At 36.4% G+C, this 18418-nt stretch overlaps 1 protein-coding gene across 1 annotated transcript in view; it reads left to right on the top strand.

Annotated features, from left to right (window-relative positions):
- Positions 1 to 1071: 1071 nt before the first annotated feature.
- The window catches only part of LOC121322016 (NADH dehydrogenase [ubiquinone] 1 alpha subcomplex subunit 10, mitochondrial-like), an 81574-nt gene continuing 64227 nt past the window's right edge, over positions 1072 to 18418 (top strand). Inside the window, exons 1-5 of the mRNA XM_041261446.1 lie at positions 1072 to 1251; positions 3582 to 3750; positions 9442 to 9657; positions 12565 to 12651; positions 13672 to 13793. Of these exons, the coding sequence (XP_041117380.1) occupies positions 1165 to 1251; positions 3582 to 3750; positions 9442 to 9657; positions 12565 to 12651; positions 13672 to 13793 (681 nt within the window). The 5' untranslated portion in view covers positions 1072 to 1164. The remainder of the gene's footprint in view (positions 1252 to 3581; positions 3751 to 9441; positions 9658 to 12564; positions 12652 to 13671; positions 13794 to 18418) is intronic.

An 18418-nucleotide genomic window follows, 5' to 3' on the forward strand; every position in this document is an offset into this window, starting at 1 on the left:
AATTGAAAGGGAACGTTAGGTTATTACCATAACCTGGTTCCCAGAAAGAGAATGACAACTAAGACCCTTCGAGGTCATGTCCTCAGCTGACCTGTTTTCGAAAGAAAATGGCGATATGCTACTGTGAGGACGTCCCTCTTCAGCAGGAGGTGGGAGGGACTTCCCCCTCACAGCAGGGCCCTGATAGGGCAGCTTTTTTATATATGCTCAGTGATTGGCGGTCAGAGAGGGCTCTTCCCATTCGCTAATTGTTGTCATTCTATTTCAGGGAACCAGGGTTATGGTAATAACCTAACGTTCTCCAGTTTTAAATAATATTTGTGTAATCCTAACATTGTTTTTGAACACTATACCAGACATTTTATTGTAAATGTTTAAACACTTTTCTTTGGGACCAGTTAATGTGAATAGTCAGATTGTTTTCCAAATGATGTGGGCACAACAGGCATTAACATTTTTGAAAATCCAGTATTGGACCGAATATAGCCTTGCAGCTCAAAACTGTTTAGAGAGTGAAAGTCTTCTTTTCTTTATTCTGGGCTGGTAACCTTTTATAGACAATCTACCCAATAGTGAGACTGGCAGCATTTTACAGTTTACCATGTTCTACTATTAGTTCTAATTATTATACAGATTATTGGTAGCCTAAAACAGTTCCAGTCTTCACATAATATAATTCTTTACATGCAAATATTTTTCCATCCAATTAACAGTTTGATTTTTCATGGACCCAGGCTCCCCAATTATTAATATCGTCATCTTTTTAGGTTTAAAATGTACTGCACTAACAGTGGAAATGTGAAAGAATCTCCAGGGGACTTTACCCCTGGACCCCACCCGAGACCTTATAGCCTCGACCCCTTGCGCAAAGAAAAGGTGCACCGTTAGTCCACCTTGCGTAACCCTAGAATCTACTGATTGTTTTCTGTAGGAGTCTAACCCTGCGCCAACCCATAGTCCCCCTGCTGTCAGTCGTACAATGTGAAATACACCGGTGGTATTTACAGTCAGGCGCTCGTTGGCCACCCTCTTGGTTTCATCTACAGCAATGACGTGTTTATACAGCGCTTCTTCAGTGGCAGGCACACTCTGAAGTTTGAGAGCGTCGCAAGTGCTGGAGGAGGGTACATTTTGTGTCAGGTTTAAGTTTTGGTGTAAAAAGAAATGGCTCTCCGGGTTATTAGGCTGCTTACCCCTTCGGGTTCAGCGGCACTGAGCGCCTCGACTCGGATCGGAATCACAGTGCAAGCAGTAAGTATAGTCTCAGGATTAAATGTTTTGTTGTCATTGTATTTCTGTCTCACCTACAAGCCAAGGACATGAAACTATGTACATAAGAATGCCAGTGTCACAGACAGAGTGTGATAAAAAAGGTATCTTGCATGTGTTTTATTTTTTTAATTTAAGATAATTGCTGGTATACTGCTAGCGTATAGAAGCTGTTTTCCATTCCATGTTAAAACAATACTTCCAGAATATGGGTTCAATTACAGTAAACACTTTAAAAAAAGTATATTTACAAAAATAGTAACATATTCTGCAGGAATAGACTGTAAAGCATGACAGGATGATTGTCATATTAATTTTATGTATTGATTGCGTTATTAATAATTGCAAAACTTTATTGATACAAGGGGCGCAGATTCATACCACCTCCCTATTCATCATTTGTAGACAACAAGTTGCTACATTGTGCTTTTATGTATCGCGATGTACATCCTCTGTCACACTGTGAAGCATCACAGTTAGAGTAGGTAGTTTTCAAATGTCATTTGAATTGTGTTTTCTGTCAGTCATTCTGAGTGATCTGGGCTCTGTTTCTTCAGTATGGGGTTTTCAGATCTTCAAATTCTGAGCTGCTCTAGCCTTGTAGGTTCACTAAATTCAAGATACACAAAAGGTTCCCTGTGACCACACTTCACCTTAACAAATTTCTAACATACTTTAAGGAAATGTTCTTTTCAGTGCAGTTTGGAACACATTTGCTTGTAAATTCAAGTAACATGCAATACTTTGAGTTATTTAAATATAAAAGTAGCTTCTGCCAGTTTTTTTGTGAATCTGCATTTTATTTTAAAATAATAATAATAAAATGATGTATAGATAATCTCATACTGTAAAGCCATAAATATTTGCAACCAAAATATTTGGTGAATCACACCCATAAAATCTGTTTTGTTCAAGAAATGTTGACGACCTGTTGCAATGTATGAAGTAGGTTATATATGGTTAGTGGAATCTGATATTCATGCCAAAAATGTTTGCCTTTTTTCATATGCGAAAAACACATAATAAAAGGCTTGTAAATATTTATGGATTTACAGTATAGCATTTAATTTCTATTATTTAAACATTCGTCAGTTTTCATGTTTTAATAGTTTCAATGACCAACTAGGTTAGCAGTTAGCAGTCTTGAAATGTTTTTAAATAGAAAACTTCATGTGTTGTGTGTGTGTTTTTTTTTTTTTTTTCTTTTATAGACACCCCAACAAGCACACGCTTGACCACAAAGTAGACTCCACACAAGACCATTTTTTTCTAATCCATCTTAGTGACTGGTGTGTTTTTTTTTTGTTTTTTTTTACTTTAGTATATTGCTGCATTTAAATTACAGTATCATGTATTAAGAAAGCACTATCTGTTATTTGCTAATTTACAAAAAACTTAAATAATACCTTAAGTTTAAAAGATTAGTTTCTGCCTTGCCAGAGGCTCTGTTGGCAGCCATTTCCAGGTTTATTTGTAACCAGTGGAAGATCAGTTTTTTTCCACAGCCAGCCAATCAGAAGGGATTTGGTGGGATGTAAATACTTTTTAAAACGTTTGTGTATAGGTGCTAGACTTCTGTAATTCATTTTTCAGAAACGTGTGGTTCTCTAGAAATAGGCCTATACCTGGTGTATTTTTCTAGCAACAGAAAGTACATAAGAAAAATAAGTAAATAAAAAAAATATTTGTCCAACGGGCAAAGTAGAGAAAATATTGTTGTCCCGGGCTTCGGACAATGAGCTGCACACCCCTGCAACGTGTCTGTGCCCCACATCCTTCCTCATTCCATTCAAATCAACTGTCAGCCCCATGTAATCTTCATTGGTATAGGCAGAGCATAGCCTGGACTGACAGAGTGGAAAGGTTACACTGTCACATTATTTGTCTGTCTGTTTAGTGCATTGATGATCTCTAGCTCAAGTTCTAAGCCAAGTAAAAGTAGATGCACAACCTGTCATGATAGTATATATGAAGTATCCCAGTTATTCAGTACGTCAGGTAAGTGTTAAAACCATTTAGAATTTTTGCTAAACGTTTAACCATTGTTAGTTTTAGTGTACTGTGCTGGCCAACTTATTTAATACTCAAATATTGAATATTTACTATACAAATAAATGCTATACACATACAATCTTATGTTGCAGTAATTTTAAATTGTGGCTTTGCTTTACAAACATTGCCAATGTGTTAACATATAAACAATTTATATACTAAAGATTTTAGGAAATAAAATGGAATCTAGCACCCTAGTAGTTGTCAGGAGACAACTACATGGATTGCCTCTTTATAAACTGCCTCTCTGCTCCCTTCAGGCACGGATCCATGTTGGTGCCCAGAATAATCTGCAGTATGGCTGGTGGGCCTATGCTCTGGGTGAGAGAACCACCCCCAGGTTCAAGGAGAACAGCAAGATCATCACTATCGATGGGAACCTGGCCTCTGGGAAGGGAGCGATGGCACAGAAACTTGCAGACAAGCTAGGTAAAGTATCCAGTGACACTGTACAAACCCTGGGTATTGCACTAGCCTATAGACTAGGATACACCATTCTGGATTTTTACCTTTGAATGCATGTCAAGAAATGTTTGTTTGGATATTTGTCCCAGCCTTAGTACAGGATATGTCTTCCAGATATGTTTCAGATTTCTTTGCAACTAGGAGTGGGGCATCGAACAAAAAAATATTTAAGTTCCTGTAAGCAGAATTTTATTATTATTATTTGTGAGGTTTCATTCCAAGGTCAAAAACATTATGGGTTAATTTGTTTGTTTTTAGTGTTGTTCTTTGTAATCCTCATGCAATTTCCATTAAAATGACACCTAACACAAATCTGAAGCACAAACTGTTTATGACTAAAATGTCTTAAAGGTGGGGTGGGGGGTGCCAAAGTTTTGACCCCTTGAGCCGATCAGGCTGAAAACGTTTGCATTTTATTTGCTTTACAGAGCAGCACAGAGCTTAGGGGAGAGTGTATTACCTGTTGGGCAATTTGTCACGGAATGATCTGTGAGTTGTTTTGAAATAGTCACTGCACTTAAACTTTCCTGGAGAGCAATGATTATTTAACAAGTATAATAAAAGTAAAATGAAATATGTTTAAAGCTAAATTAAACTGCTAAATTCAAGTAATTAAATTAGATCAAGCTCTGAATCTGCTTTGCAATGTAGCCTAATTTGGATCAACAAAACATCACAAAGTTAATCCATTATGTTTTTCTTTTTTTTCATGATCAAACTGATTAAAGTAATCTCACCTTCAGAACTGTTTCTCTAAGTAATAACATTTTAAACCTTGTAGAAGTATTCCTGTAGCTCACCATTTTTAGAACGATAGAAAACATCCTAAAATAGTCAGGGCAATGTCATCTGTGCTAGCTACTCTCAAGTACTTCGTAGTAGTCATAGTAGGTTATTAATCTTCAAGCTCAATAATAAAACATTTTTGTTTTTAAATTGTAATGTTCCCATATTATTTTTTTATAGACGGTAACAATCTGCTTAAATCTGTGAAAACTGTTTTAAAAACTGCTACACTAACTGGCAGATAATTAGAAAATTGATTGTGGCTTTTAATTTATAATGGTTCATGTCCAAACAGTAATTAAGAATTTAACATATTTCCTTTATTTGATTCCAATATTCAAAAGTTACACGCATATTATTTAAACATCATCTTTATACAACATAATGTACTGTAGTACTAGTTATTAAAGAAGTAAAGTTAGAGTTCAATCCCTCTGGGAGCGACTCAGCCACAATTTTAAGTCCAGTGGGAGGACCTGGCGCGCGTCTCAGTTTCTCTGCTGTGCTGTATTTATATGCATTTATGAAGCTGTGAGCTATAAGCTTGGGGTGTTGCCAGCTGGTTATTGGTAACTTGATAATTGTAGTCAACAGCAGTGTTTCCTCTTGTTCAACCAAAGTGCACCCCCATCAGACAGACATTCACCTTAACCACTTCAACTCCAGATGCACTCCTTCTCAAGTACCAGATTTTGAAAATAATAATGTTTTCAAACCTGTAATTGCAATAAAATGTTAACATACGATGAGTAAAACACAAGTAAGTGAAATACACTGATTAACCCTCTATGCTCCTGTGTACTACATACCCATGTTCAATATAGAGAGAGAAAGTTTTTTTTTTTTTTTTTTTTTTTTTTTTAACAAAGAAAACAAAAGCGCTGCTAAACACTAATAACAGTAATTATCAAATAAAAATCAAACAACATCAAAATGTGTGCCACATCAAAATGTGTGCTCTGTGCCATTTATTGAAATGTTCAATACAACAGAACCCGGGGTTGCCTTCACAACCACTGCACATTTTTCTTGTGTCCTTTCTTTTGTTTTCATTTTCGTAGCAGACCCTGCACCTTTTATGCAGTCTCTGCTTCCCTTGTGTTGGAGCGATAGTCACAAATGCATGTACACAGCTACTTTGCACAGGGATTGTAATGGATCTGGCTGCCGCAGATGCCTGCTTTATTGCTTTGTACCCAATGCTATGTTGTGATAGTATTTCATTACAAACAGCTTCCCGTTTGCAGCTGGCTTACCTGTAAAGTAGCTGCATGCTCTTTTGTTTGTACAGTTTGTACTGTTCTTGGCTCCACATCCTCTTCATCATCATCGCTGAATGATAACTCAGCATCACTGTTGCTGGTATCGAAATTCTCCAAACCAACTTCACTCCTGTTGTAGCTCTCCACGTACGTTGCCTTATTTAGCTTTTCCTAAAAACTATATAAACTGCAACTAAAATAATAATTTAAAAAACACATATAATATATATATATATATATATATATATATATATATATATATATATATATATATATATATATATATATATAATTAGTACCAGTCAAAAGTTTGAGTACACCTGCTTGAAACCAGGTTTTTCATGATTATCTATGCTTTTAACTGTATAAACTTGTCTATAAACACTTAGTATTTAATTATATGATACATGTACTTATATAAGCTGATAATCATAAGTGAATTGCATTCAAAAATTTTATTTTTTAATGAAAATGTAAATCTTGTCAATTTCAGTGAAATGGTCACCCAAAGCAAGTCGGTTAAAAGTCTGAAATGTGTCTAACACGGTGTTAGAACACTGGCATAAAAGTATAAAAGTGTCTTTGTTAGATGTTCTCTGAGTTAACTGGCATGTTACCTAATTAACCCTTTGTCACCAATTATTGTTAACAAGTGAGGGTCCATGATTGCTGTAAATATAGGTAGCATAGGCACAAGTTTGTCATTCTTGAATGTAAGGGAACAGAAAATGGCAAAATACGCTCAGTTAAGCAAAGAATAATTACTTTAAGAAATGAAGGTCAATCTTTAAGACAGATCGCAAGAACTTTGCAAGTGTCTGTAACTGCTGTGGCCAAGACCATTAAACTATTTGAAGAAACTGGCACTCATGAGGACCAGGGGTGACCTCAGAATCAGAGAAGAAGTTCATTCGAGTCACAAGTCTGTGAAACCGGTGATTAACTGCCCCTGAAATACAAGCTCAGCTAAATGCTACTAGAAGTACAGATGTTTCAACATCAACTGTTCGGAGGAGATTGCATGAAGCTGGCCTAACTGGAAGAATTGCTGCAAGGAAACCATTGTTAAGAGTGCAGAATAAGAGGAAGAGACTTTTGCCTAGGCCAAAAAACACAGAAACTGGACGTTTGAGGAGTGGAAGTCGGTCTTATGGACCGATGAGTCAAAATTTGAAATAAGACACAGAGAGGGTGAGTGCATGAGTTCTGCATGTGTGGTTCCCACTGTCAAGCACTGAGGTGGCAGTGTCATGGTCTGGGGTTGCTTTGCTGGTGACAGAGTTGGTGATCTTTACCAAGTCCATGGCAAGATTAACCAGCATGGCTATCATAGCATACTTCAGAGGCATGCCATTCCATCAGGATTACTGCTACCTGGGCAGTTCTTCATTCTTCAGCAAGATAATGACCCGAAACACACATCAAAGTTGTGCAAGAACTATCTGGCCAAGAAGGAAAGTGAAGGACAACTCATTCTAATGACCTGGCCTGGCCTGTGTGGCATGGAGCATTGTCCTGCTGGAAAAACAAATCCTCACACAGCCAGGTCAGTCAAGGTGTGGATGGAGGACCACCAGATCAAGATCCTGTCATGGCCAGCCCAATCTCCAGACCTGAACCCTATTGAAAACCTTTGGAATGTGATCAAGAGGAAGATGGATGGTCACAAGCCATCAAACAAAGTCGAGCTGCTTGAATTTTTGCACCAGGAGTGGCATAAAGTCACCCAACATCAGTGTGAAAGAGTGGTGGAGAGCATGCCAAGACGCATGAAAGCTGTGCTTGAAAATCTGGGATATTCCACCAAATATTGATTCCTGAACTCTTCCTAAGTTAAAACATTAGTATTGTGTTGTTTAAAAATGAATATGAACTTATTTTCTTTGCATTATTCGAGGTCTGACAACACTGCATCTTTTTTGTTATTTTGACCAGTTGTCATTTTCTGCAAATAAATGCTCTAAATGACAATTTTTATTTGGAATTTGGGAGAAATGTCAGTAGTTTATAGAATAAAACAAAAATGTTCATTTTACCCAAACACATACCTATAAATAGTAAAACCAGAGAAACTGATAATTTTGCAGTGGTCTCTTAATTTTTTCCAGAGCTGTGTGTGTGTGTGTGTATATATATAATATATATAATATATATATATATAATATATATATATATATATCGTATATATATCTATACATATATATGATATGATGCGTGCGTAAATATATTCACACACCGCACACGCACGCACCAGACTCATAAGTTGAAATGTCGGAGTTGAAGCACATTATCCCATAGGAACAATGTTATAAATTGAGACTATGTTCCTGACTCTGGCCAGATAATATATTTTTACAAAAATGATCCGTTATATTGTACTCGTGAAAATATTTAACTCTTTACACTTACCCCGGTGGGTACGTGCATATTACTTAGGCATCTATATGGCTTGTTTAAAAGTACAGAGTAGAGGCTTTCTAATGACATGCTCAGTGTGTGTATGTATGCAATACTCCTAGCCGGAACTATGATCGCCTGAAGTTAAGCCTCTCCTCATGTGACAGAGTTCACAGCTTAGGTTTCGTTTGGTGGTACAATGGTGCTCCTCCCAGGGGTAGGACAGTGACAGGTGATAGACAAAGGTCTGAGTTGTTCAGGTCTGGAATTCTTCCATCTACTATGGAGCCAGCCTTGGATCATCCTCCCAACCTCCTTATGCCATCTGTGTCTTTGTACCAAGTGTTGCACCAGGAAGGGAAGGAAAGGAACACCTTATCTATTCCTGGTACCAGTGGGAGAGGCGCCACCTGCAAGAGACCCAGACATACAAAAAGAAAGAGGCCCCATGCTGCTGAGAACAGCATAGAAAGATTCAGTGAAGGCCGTTACTATGCAAACAGCAAAGTTCTAGGGAGAAAGTTTGAGAATGACATGAGAGAGTTTAAAAATATTAGGAATAATAAGAATTTAACCGACATACATATATATATATATATATATATATATATATATATAATGTTTAATGGCTTCCTGCAACATATCTTTTTTTCTAAACGCCCACCGGTAGGTTGGAATTGCTACATGACACGCAATTGGATACCAATGTCACCTGACCCACTCCCCGACTTTCATTTCACATTCCTCATTACTAGCAATGCCTTTAAGAATGAAACATGAAATGCTAGACTGAGAAACTGATCATAGAATAGAATGGGAATCTTGACGTACGCACGGCATGCTACTGTAAGTGGGTTTTCATTTGACGTGCGTGTGTACGTCACGGTGTTGAACTGGTTAAATGTCAAACAGCAACTTTGTTCTTTTCCTAAAGGATAGCCTGCATTCTTAATGTAGTTGTTTGCTACGCAGACAAAAACTATTTTCCTATGAAGACAACTTATGTTTGGTAAATTCAGTTTCCATTAATATGAACCCTTTCTTAGTTCATCTCTAACCCTGCAATGTATAAATTAATTTATCTTGCAAGTAGATCCAAGAGATATTCTGTAATATGTAAAAGTTGCATCTCCCCGTTTCAAGTAAGGTCCTGAAAAGAAACCAAAAGCTGTCTTTTCAGTGACCTCCTTTTTTTTTTTTATTGGTTCAGGCATGCTGTACATTCCCGAGCCAGATGCCTATTACTGGGACAGGAAGATGGGGGAGAAGGAGCTGCTTGACACCAGGTTTAATGGGAATTGCAGCCTGGAGAAGTTCTACAAAGACCCCAAATGTGCCGATGGGAACTCCTACCGCCTGCAGTCCTGGATGTATCACGTTCGTCTGCTCCAGTACTCCGATGCGCTGGAACATCTTCTCACCACAGGTACAAACCCAAAAAAATATGTGCAAGGTGGAGCTGTTCAATTGCTTAAAAAAAAAAAAAAAAAAAACCAAAAAAATTGTTAAACAAAACCACATTTACACACGTCCCATGTCAATGAACAGTGAGACTTTCATTGCATGATATATCATCTTGTAATACTGGTATGTGTCATTTTGTATTGTGATACAAGACCAAGAGCACAACATGGCTCGTTGTTCGCCAAATGGTACTTGGAAGAACAACATGTATCGTGATGCCCAGGAGCCCGTTTTCATAAAGAATTGCGATTGCAATTTGCTATGGAGCTATGTGCAAGCTTGCAGACACATGAGCTGAAAAATCAGTCACTTGGCAGTCGACTGTAAAGCCACTAAAGCGATCTGTGATATCACAATTCGCCCAAATGAAGCTGTTGTGTGTACTCAGAGGGCATCAAATGACAGCATCTAACAAGACATTTTGGCGTCTGAGATCACATGAATATTAATGGAATGAAAACCTTTCCTGCATACGTACAGGTGCTCATTCTCAGCAGGGGACATAATTTGTATCTGAAATCCATCTACGGCTCCAAGTAGCATGCTTTTGGCAAACTGCATGGTTTAAAAAAGTCAGTCATTACCCTCTTGACATACGCTTTCCTGTAAAACCCGACATAATCATCTCAGTGTGGTTAGACAGAGCTGTAGAAACTTTGAATATGCATCTAGAGTGGCCTTACTTATACCGTGACAGTCAGCTACTACTTCCTGAAAACTACCGTCTGTATAGAGAGCAGTTAAGACGTGTTAATGATATGTGTACCATATACCCGCTTAGAAAATTCCACCAACATGCAGCCATCTTTCCCTTCTATTAGCAATTCAAGGTGCTGGACGCATGTGCTGTTAAATACTGATCGATTGTTACCCCAATCAACAGCCTGTCCTGTGATCTGTGATGTATTTTTGACAGTGATTTCACGTTCTATCCAATTCCGTTATTTTTTGAGTCGTAGTTGTAACTTTGTAATTTGTACCCGTAGCTTTTGCATCGTACTCCTTTTTTTGATTTGTACTTGTAACTTTTTGATTGGTACTTGTATTTTTGATTTGTAGCTGTAATTACAATTCTTTTTATGCATACAAATATTTTTGACAGTGATCTCCCTCCATACCCGTTGAGCTCAAAGTTGATACCTGCAAGACTGGCCTTTGTCTTTCAGGGATCGGTAACTTGCTAATAGATGCTCTCAAGCTCCTGTCAACAGCCGTTTCTTGGTAGTGATCTGCAGTATAGTTGCGGGACGTACAGAAGAGCTTACCTCAATTGAGGTGTTAAACTGCTGGATACAGCTTTACATGAACTGCTGCAGGCACATTTTTTGCCTTTTTAGAGACATCTGTTTTCTTGTTTAAAGTGTGTAGTATTTTAATTTCTTGCCTAGATTGCATATAGTCACATGACAATCACTGCACAGCACTATATGCATGATGAATAGTACACACAGCAGAGCTGTACAGTTTCATTAATGTGATTTTTATTTTTTAAAAAAATTATTTATTAATTTTTTTAATGACATACAGATAATTGAACAAAAAGAATATTGTAAAAATCATGGTATTGGGCTGATTTCACGATTTCCGCATAGCCCCTGAAATCTTGATTTCCACAGGGCCTTAGTCATAGCACGTTCATAAATATTGACACATGGTTTTTGAGAGGGAAAGGCAGAATTTTTGGGGTAACAGACAGCAATGACTTTTAACCCCATAAAGACAGTTGCCAACAAAAACATTGTTAGTTTAATTTGTGACCATTTTAATCAAGTCTGGAGCCCTGTAGAGTATTGGTTAAATGTTTGCAATGTGGTCCAGTGGTTAAAGAGAGGAAATCCAAGCTCAGCCATTGACTCATTGTGTGACCCTGAGCAAGTCACTTATCCGCCTTGTGCTCTGTCTTTCGGGTGAGATGTTGTTATAAGTGACTATGCAACTGATGCATAGTTCACATACCCTGGTCTCGTATCTTGTAAAGCGCTTTGTGATAGTGGTCCACTATAAAAGGCACTATATAAAAATTATTATATATTATTATTATTATTATTATTATTATTACACCGTGTAACAAATGTATTTTTTTTTTTTTGTTCCTGGATAGTAAGTGTTATTTTCTAATTGCTTATGCCTCAAAAGTATAGAAAATGGCTATTATTCCCCACAAACTATACTGTAAATACAGTATAATCGTAAATCTCGAAAAACTACTCGCTTCTAAATCTTTTGTAGTCATTTTTGTATTACTTTAGTATAAATACATTTTAATTTGGATTCATATGTTTTTTTCTGACTTTATGTGAACGTAAAGACAGACATTTGCCCGTTTTCCCATTGGAAATAGTGATATTTTGAAATATCGCTGTCCTGGTCACAAAAGCAAAGTTTGTGGGGAATAATAGCCATTTTCTATATTTTTGAGGCATAAGCAATTAGGAAATAACACTTACTACCCAGGAACAAAAATTGTGTTACATAGTGTTATTACATCAGAAATACGCAAGTGAAATGTGATGTTTATACAGTGGTAAGTGCAAAGCTATTAATTTAATACACAGGCATGCATTCACGTTTGAACGAGTAAGTTTAGAGTTTAAACATTTAGGAAATGAAATTGAATCTTTATTCTTCTGAACATTTAATCTCCTGAGCTGTTGTAGGAAGTTGCTGCAGTTAGGAAACAGTTGGACATTTTAAACAAATGAGAACTAAAAAACAGGGTGAATAATTGGGCACACTAATGAACAAATTAATCAAAACCTTCATTATGTATGTGCTTTAAGAAACAGTACTAGTGCAGTAAACTGTTGTGTTTTTTTTGTACATGCTAGCTTAAATGCATTCTTCAGTATGTGTTTTTTCTCCACGATAGGCCAAGGTGTAGTGCTGGAGCGATCTCCGTTCAGTGACATGGTGTTCCTTGAGGCCCTTTACAAGCAAGGCTACATCAGGAAGGAGTGTGAGTCTCAATTTACACGAACCTCTTGTTCCATTATCTGTGCTGTTTAAAATCTGCAGAGCGGGGAAAGTTCTTGGTCAACATGGAGATGAAATCGAACAAACAAACCATTTGGGAAGTAGACATCTCTGTCTCTTTTTGTAAAGCATCATTCTACACGTATATTGAGGACACAAGCAGTTTCATTAGTTGGATACTCAATAAGAAGAGGTAGAAATTACAAGACACCTGTATGGTCATGTTCTCAACGTTCTGTTACTTCAGTTGTAAGTGTTTAAGAGATGTCAAGTTACTATAATCAATACATTTAATTAAAACCAAAAAAAAAAAATCACTTTTCATGTGATTCTTTTCTAGCAGGAATTGTGGCAAAAGCAGCTCATTTTAGTTGTGGGGCTTTGTTACTAACATAATTTTGGGCATTTTGAGGCCTTGTAGTTGCAGAACACTGACAAGTGTTTTAAAATAAGACGAGTCATTGTTACGTGGTTTGTTTTTTTTATCCACTGCGAGATGATATTTTCTAATAAACTTTTCTTGTTCCATATGATTAAAGGTCACCTCATTCCAAGTCCTGAGACGTTCTAGAATGTATGTTGCAATATTGGCACGGCACAAGAATGAAATGTTCTATACAAAAAATAAATTGAAATGTAATGGATTTTCACATTAATAAACATCAAAAAAACAAATGGGTTTACTCAATTCACAATGAAAAAAACTGGTCTCCAGTATAATTGTCAGTCTCAGTAGTTAATAATTGGGATTGATAGTGCCATTGTCTCTCACCTTTTTAATTTAGGGGTTTTAAAAGTCTGTACATCAAACTTGAGATTGCAAATATATCTAGAGACCTACTTTATACAATTATGATGAAACTTGCTAAGGATATTCCTAATTTTCCAGTGGCGTATAGGGGTGTCGATAATTTGCTTTTCTATGTTACTGATGTTTCTGATTTTGTATTTACAGTCGAGCTAGGATGAGTGCCACTGACATGCTGCTTTTTTTTTGCTGCAGGTGTGGATCACTATAATGAGATCAAGGGGATCAGTATCTGTGAGTTCTTGCCCCCGCACCTGACCATTTACATTGATGTCCCTGCAGAGGAGGTGCATAAGAAACTCCAGCAGTCTGGCAAGGTAGGGATACAGTCCTGCTTCAGGTCTTCACTTCAAATGCAAAAACGATTATGTATTGAACTTCATCATAATGGGTTTAGAATAGAAGTGTTAGATTCCATTTAATTTCTTAAACATTTAAACTCTAAACTTAAACTTGTTCAAATGTGAATGAATGCTGCGTATTAAATGAATAGGTTCAATTGAGACTGACCTGTTCTGTAAACCTACTGACATGCACCAGTATTTACACATGTCCTCTGCACATCCAATACACACTAAAAGGGCAATCCCAAAGTGTCTAGGAATAAGAATATTAAGAATATGCTCTAAAGAAAGTGATTCTGTAAAACAAAGAAATGTATTAAAAACAAATCTTAAAAGAGGATACAAAGAGAGAATTATAAAGACAGAATTAAGAAAAGTGGATAAACTAAAAAGAGATGATCTTCTAGATTATAAAAATAGATGAAAAGATCAAGAGTCCCATTAGTAATGACTTACTCTAAACTTTTGCCCAATATTTCTAAGAGTTTGGAAACACTTGTGGATTCTACATAAAAAAAAATAAAAAATGAAAAAGTATTTCTTAAGGCCCCAGTTGTATCATTCAAAAGAGAAGCTAATTTAGGTGACATTTTAGTTTGCAGTAAACATAAAATAATAATTGACAGAATAGGTTCTACAAATACTTGCACTAGTACATGTAAAGTTTGTAAATACATGGACAAAAGTAAAAATATAATTAAACATAAGAACAACACATATCCACGAAATACTAATATCTACTGTAAAAATAGCAGTGTTGTTTATGGAATAGCCTGTGAAAAATGTGATGAAATAAAATATGTTGGAGAGACTGGAACAACTTTATATAAAATAATTCAGAACCACCATTCATTAATTAGAAAAAAATAAAAATGAATGAACCAATAGTACAGCACTTCATCAGTCAAGGACATGACATAAATGATGTAAAGTTTGTAGTATTAGAACAGCTAAAATTAGACAATGCGACATATAGATGAATAAAAGAAAGTAAATGGATAAATAGACTGAACATGATTATGCCAGTGGGACTCAACAGAAAAGAATGAACAGATTAATTCCAATAAATATATGTAAAATAATTAAATAAACAAAATGAATTCAGAAGTTGGGGAGGCCAAGTTGGGGCCGATCCTCAGGGCCAGCATTGCGTTATAATATAAATATAAGTTTATATAAAATTATGTTAATTAGAATTAATATCAATTTAAAGATAAGTAAAAATGATGTCACAATATATAGAACACCATTACATCATGTAAGAATAAATCATGGATTTGAATATAAACAATAACAAGTAGTTGTCAAAAGTATCGTCTATCTATCTGTATATAATGTGTGTGTGTGTGTGTATGTGTATATATATATATATATATCCACACACACACACACCCATCTATATATATATATATATATATATATGATGTATAGAGACCGCATAATGATGTGTTAGACCGCGCCACCCTCAAATTAGACACCCATGTATTGTCGGCGCAGTCATATATCGGCTTTATAATAGAGGCCGTATGTGTGTGTGTGTCTATATATCTATATATTTATATACGCACACACACACACACACACACAGTGGTTTGGATAAGTATTCACCCCCCCTGCAAAGTTTTCACATTTTGTTGGCACCTGAGCCATGAGGCTTTCAAATTAGACTTTACATGTCAAATCAACACAAACTACTCTGTATTGATAAAGTTAAAAAATGCATATAGAGTATAAATAAGTAAGATTTACAGAGAAAAACAGATTAATCTTAGCTGCACAAGTATTCAAACCCTTTGCTACTGCAGCCCTAAATCAGCTCAGGTGCAAATGATTTGTTTGAAAGGTCACACATTAGTGAAATGGTTTCAGCCTGTGTGTACTCAAAGTGGTTTAAATTGTAGATAATTTCCCTCAGGTATATACAGACTTTCAAGCTGCAACTCACATAGTGATCCAACAAAGCAACCATGAAGACCAAGGAGCTTTCTAAACAAGTCAGGGATAAAGTGGTAAAGAGGCACAGAGCAGGAGAAGTGTACAAGAAAATTTCAAAGGCACTGATTATCCCTCTCAGCACAGTGAGGTCCAGACACTACACAGATCAGGTCGCCATCCCAACCTTAGCAGCCAACAATAAACCGGTCCCTACAAAAAGCTGGCCTGTATCCAAGAAAGAAGCCATTACTCAAAAAGCCTCATCTTAAAGCAATATGAAGTTTGCGATAAAACATGTAGATGATACTGCAGATATGTGGAAAAAGGTCAGACGAGACAAAAATTGAACTTTTCGGTATAAATTCCAAGTGTAACATCTTGCACAAGCCCAACACTGCACATCACCCAGTCAACACCATCCCAACTGTCAAGCATGGTGGTGGCAACATAATGTTATGGGAATGCTTCTATTCAGCAGGGACTGGGAAGCTTGTAAGTATAGAGGGGAGAATGGATGGTGCAAAGTACAGGCGAATCCTTGAGGAAAACCTGTTTGAGTCAGCCAAGACTCTGAAACTGGGGAGGAAAGTCACATTTCAGCAGGACAATGACCCAAAGCACAAAGCCAAAGCCACACGAGTGGTTGCAAGAAGATAATTCATGTTCTTGAGTGGCCCAGTCAAAGTCCTGACTTGAATCCAGTCGAAAATTTATGGCATGACTTGAAGATTGCAGTCCATCTACGATCCCCAACAAACTTGTCAGAACTGGAGAAGTTTTCCTGTGAAGAATGGGAAGAAAAATTTCACCATCCTACTGTGCAAAGCTAGTAGAGACCTATCCAAAAAGAAATTGCTGCAAAAGGTGCTTCTACCAAGTACTGACTTAAGGGGATGAATACTTGTGCAACCAGTAAATTTCATTTTGTACATTTTCTTTGCAAGTATTGTTGACATTTAACCTCCTCCTCATATAAGTGTTCAGTTTAACCGCTACAGTTTTAAATAAGTTTGAAAAACTGTGCATAAGTTATTTGCAATTCAACAAAATGTAACATTATTGGGAGGGAGTGAATACTTCTGCAGACCACTGTATATAGTTGTAGTCAAACATTTACAAACTCCAATCGAAACTTATACTTTTTCACAGCACTGTAGCATTTTGGAAGGTGAGTTAACACAGTTTGTGTTCTATGCCTTATCTAATCAGCTTTGTAGTAGATTTGGCAAAGAATGCTCTGGAATCTGTTAACAACAAAATTCCCACAGCATGACAATACAGACAACAGAATTAAATATCTGAGAAATGCTTATATTAAAATGAACTTAACCGTGAATTTCCTTGACAACTCTTTTGTCTTAATAAGAATGTGTATATAACCTATGCCTCCGAAACAAATCATTTTATGTTGCAAAACATCTGGAAACTGTATTGATTGTTTGAAAAAAGCAGTAACGCAAGAAGCACAGTTTTTTGGCATGTTCAGCAACCGTGTGCAAAGCGAAATTGATTAAAGAAAAAAATAACAAAAAAAAATACTTGAGGATCTGATTAACTTTTCATGTCAAACTTTTCCTGTTGGGTTGATTTGGGATTCTAGCTTGTTGGATTAAGATTTGGAGGCCTTTGAAACGATTCAAGTCAGATTGATTTTGAATAAGTTTAGCTTCAATTTAGTATTTTTCCTTTTTTTTTTTTTTTTTTTTTTTTTTTTTTTTTTTTTTTTTTACTGTGTTTTACAAATTAGATAAAGACAGAATACTGAATACATGAAATAAACATTTACATGCAACTGTACTTTTTATTCACAATATCATTTCATTAACTTGCTCCGACAGTTTTCCGTTCATTTTGATTGTCCTTTCGATGTAATGAACCCCTTGATGTAACGAACAAAAGGCTTGTTATAGTGAAGGTGTGCTGTACATCTACTCTCGCTGAGAATGATTTTCATGCAAACACCACCACTTCCTGTCCCCCCCCCCCCCCCCCCCAGAGTATTTAAGGTACGCAGCTTGCGTGCGTGTGTGTGTGTGTGAATACATAATTAGATGATAGAAAAGCTCTTTTATTCACAAAAATGTGAAAGAATTGGAACACGAAAAACCCTTGTTCTCACAGCACTAAATATTAAACTTAAACCTCTTGCATTCTACAAATGGTATATTTGACAGGAAACACATTATGGCATTATAAACATGGGATTTCAATTACTGGTGTAATAAAAAAACAATGTAGGGGAGACTTAGCCTTTTAAAACCTGTTATTTTATTATAAACAGACATTGTTCTGGGAACTTTTCTCCTCTAAAGAGTTTCTGTATATTGCTGTCGACTACGGCTTACTCCACTGCAGAAGCTATAATAACACTAAAGGGTGAAGACTCGATAACTTGAGCCTGAGTGTCAAATTTGAATACATTCAACCATGACACTCTGTATATCACTGGAATAGTATAAGTCTGTAGTTTTTAAATGTATAAAATTTTTTTAAAAAATCCCTGCCTCCCTCAAAGAAAATACCTAAAATGTATATAATTATACATGCCTGAGCATTGCAGATATGACCAGGAACAGTCCACACTTGCAGAACTGTGTTCCAACAAAACTAATCCTTCCCCTAGGTAGTTTACCTACTGTAAGCGGGTCGGTATAGTTTTTGTA

Source organism: Polyodon spathula, chromosome 10 (genome assembly GCF_017654505.1).
Source record: "Polyodon spathula isolate WHYD16114869_AA chromosome 10, ASM1765450v1, whole genome shotgun sequence".
NCBI lineage: Eukaryota > Metazoa > Chordata > Actinopteri > Acipenseriformes > Polyodontidae > Polyodon > Polyodon spathula.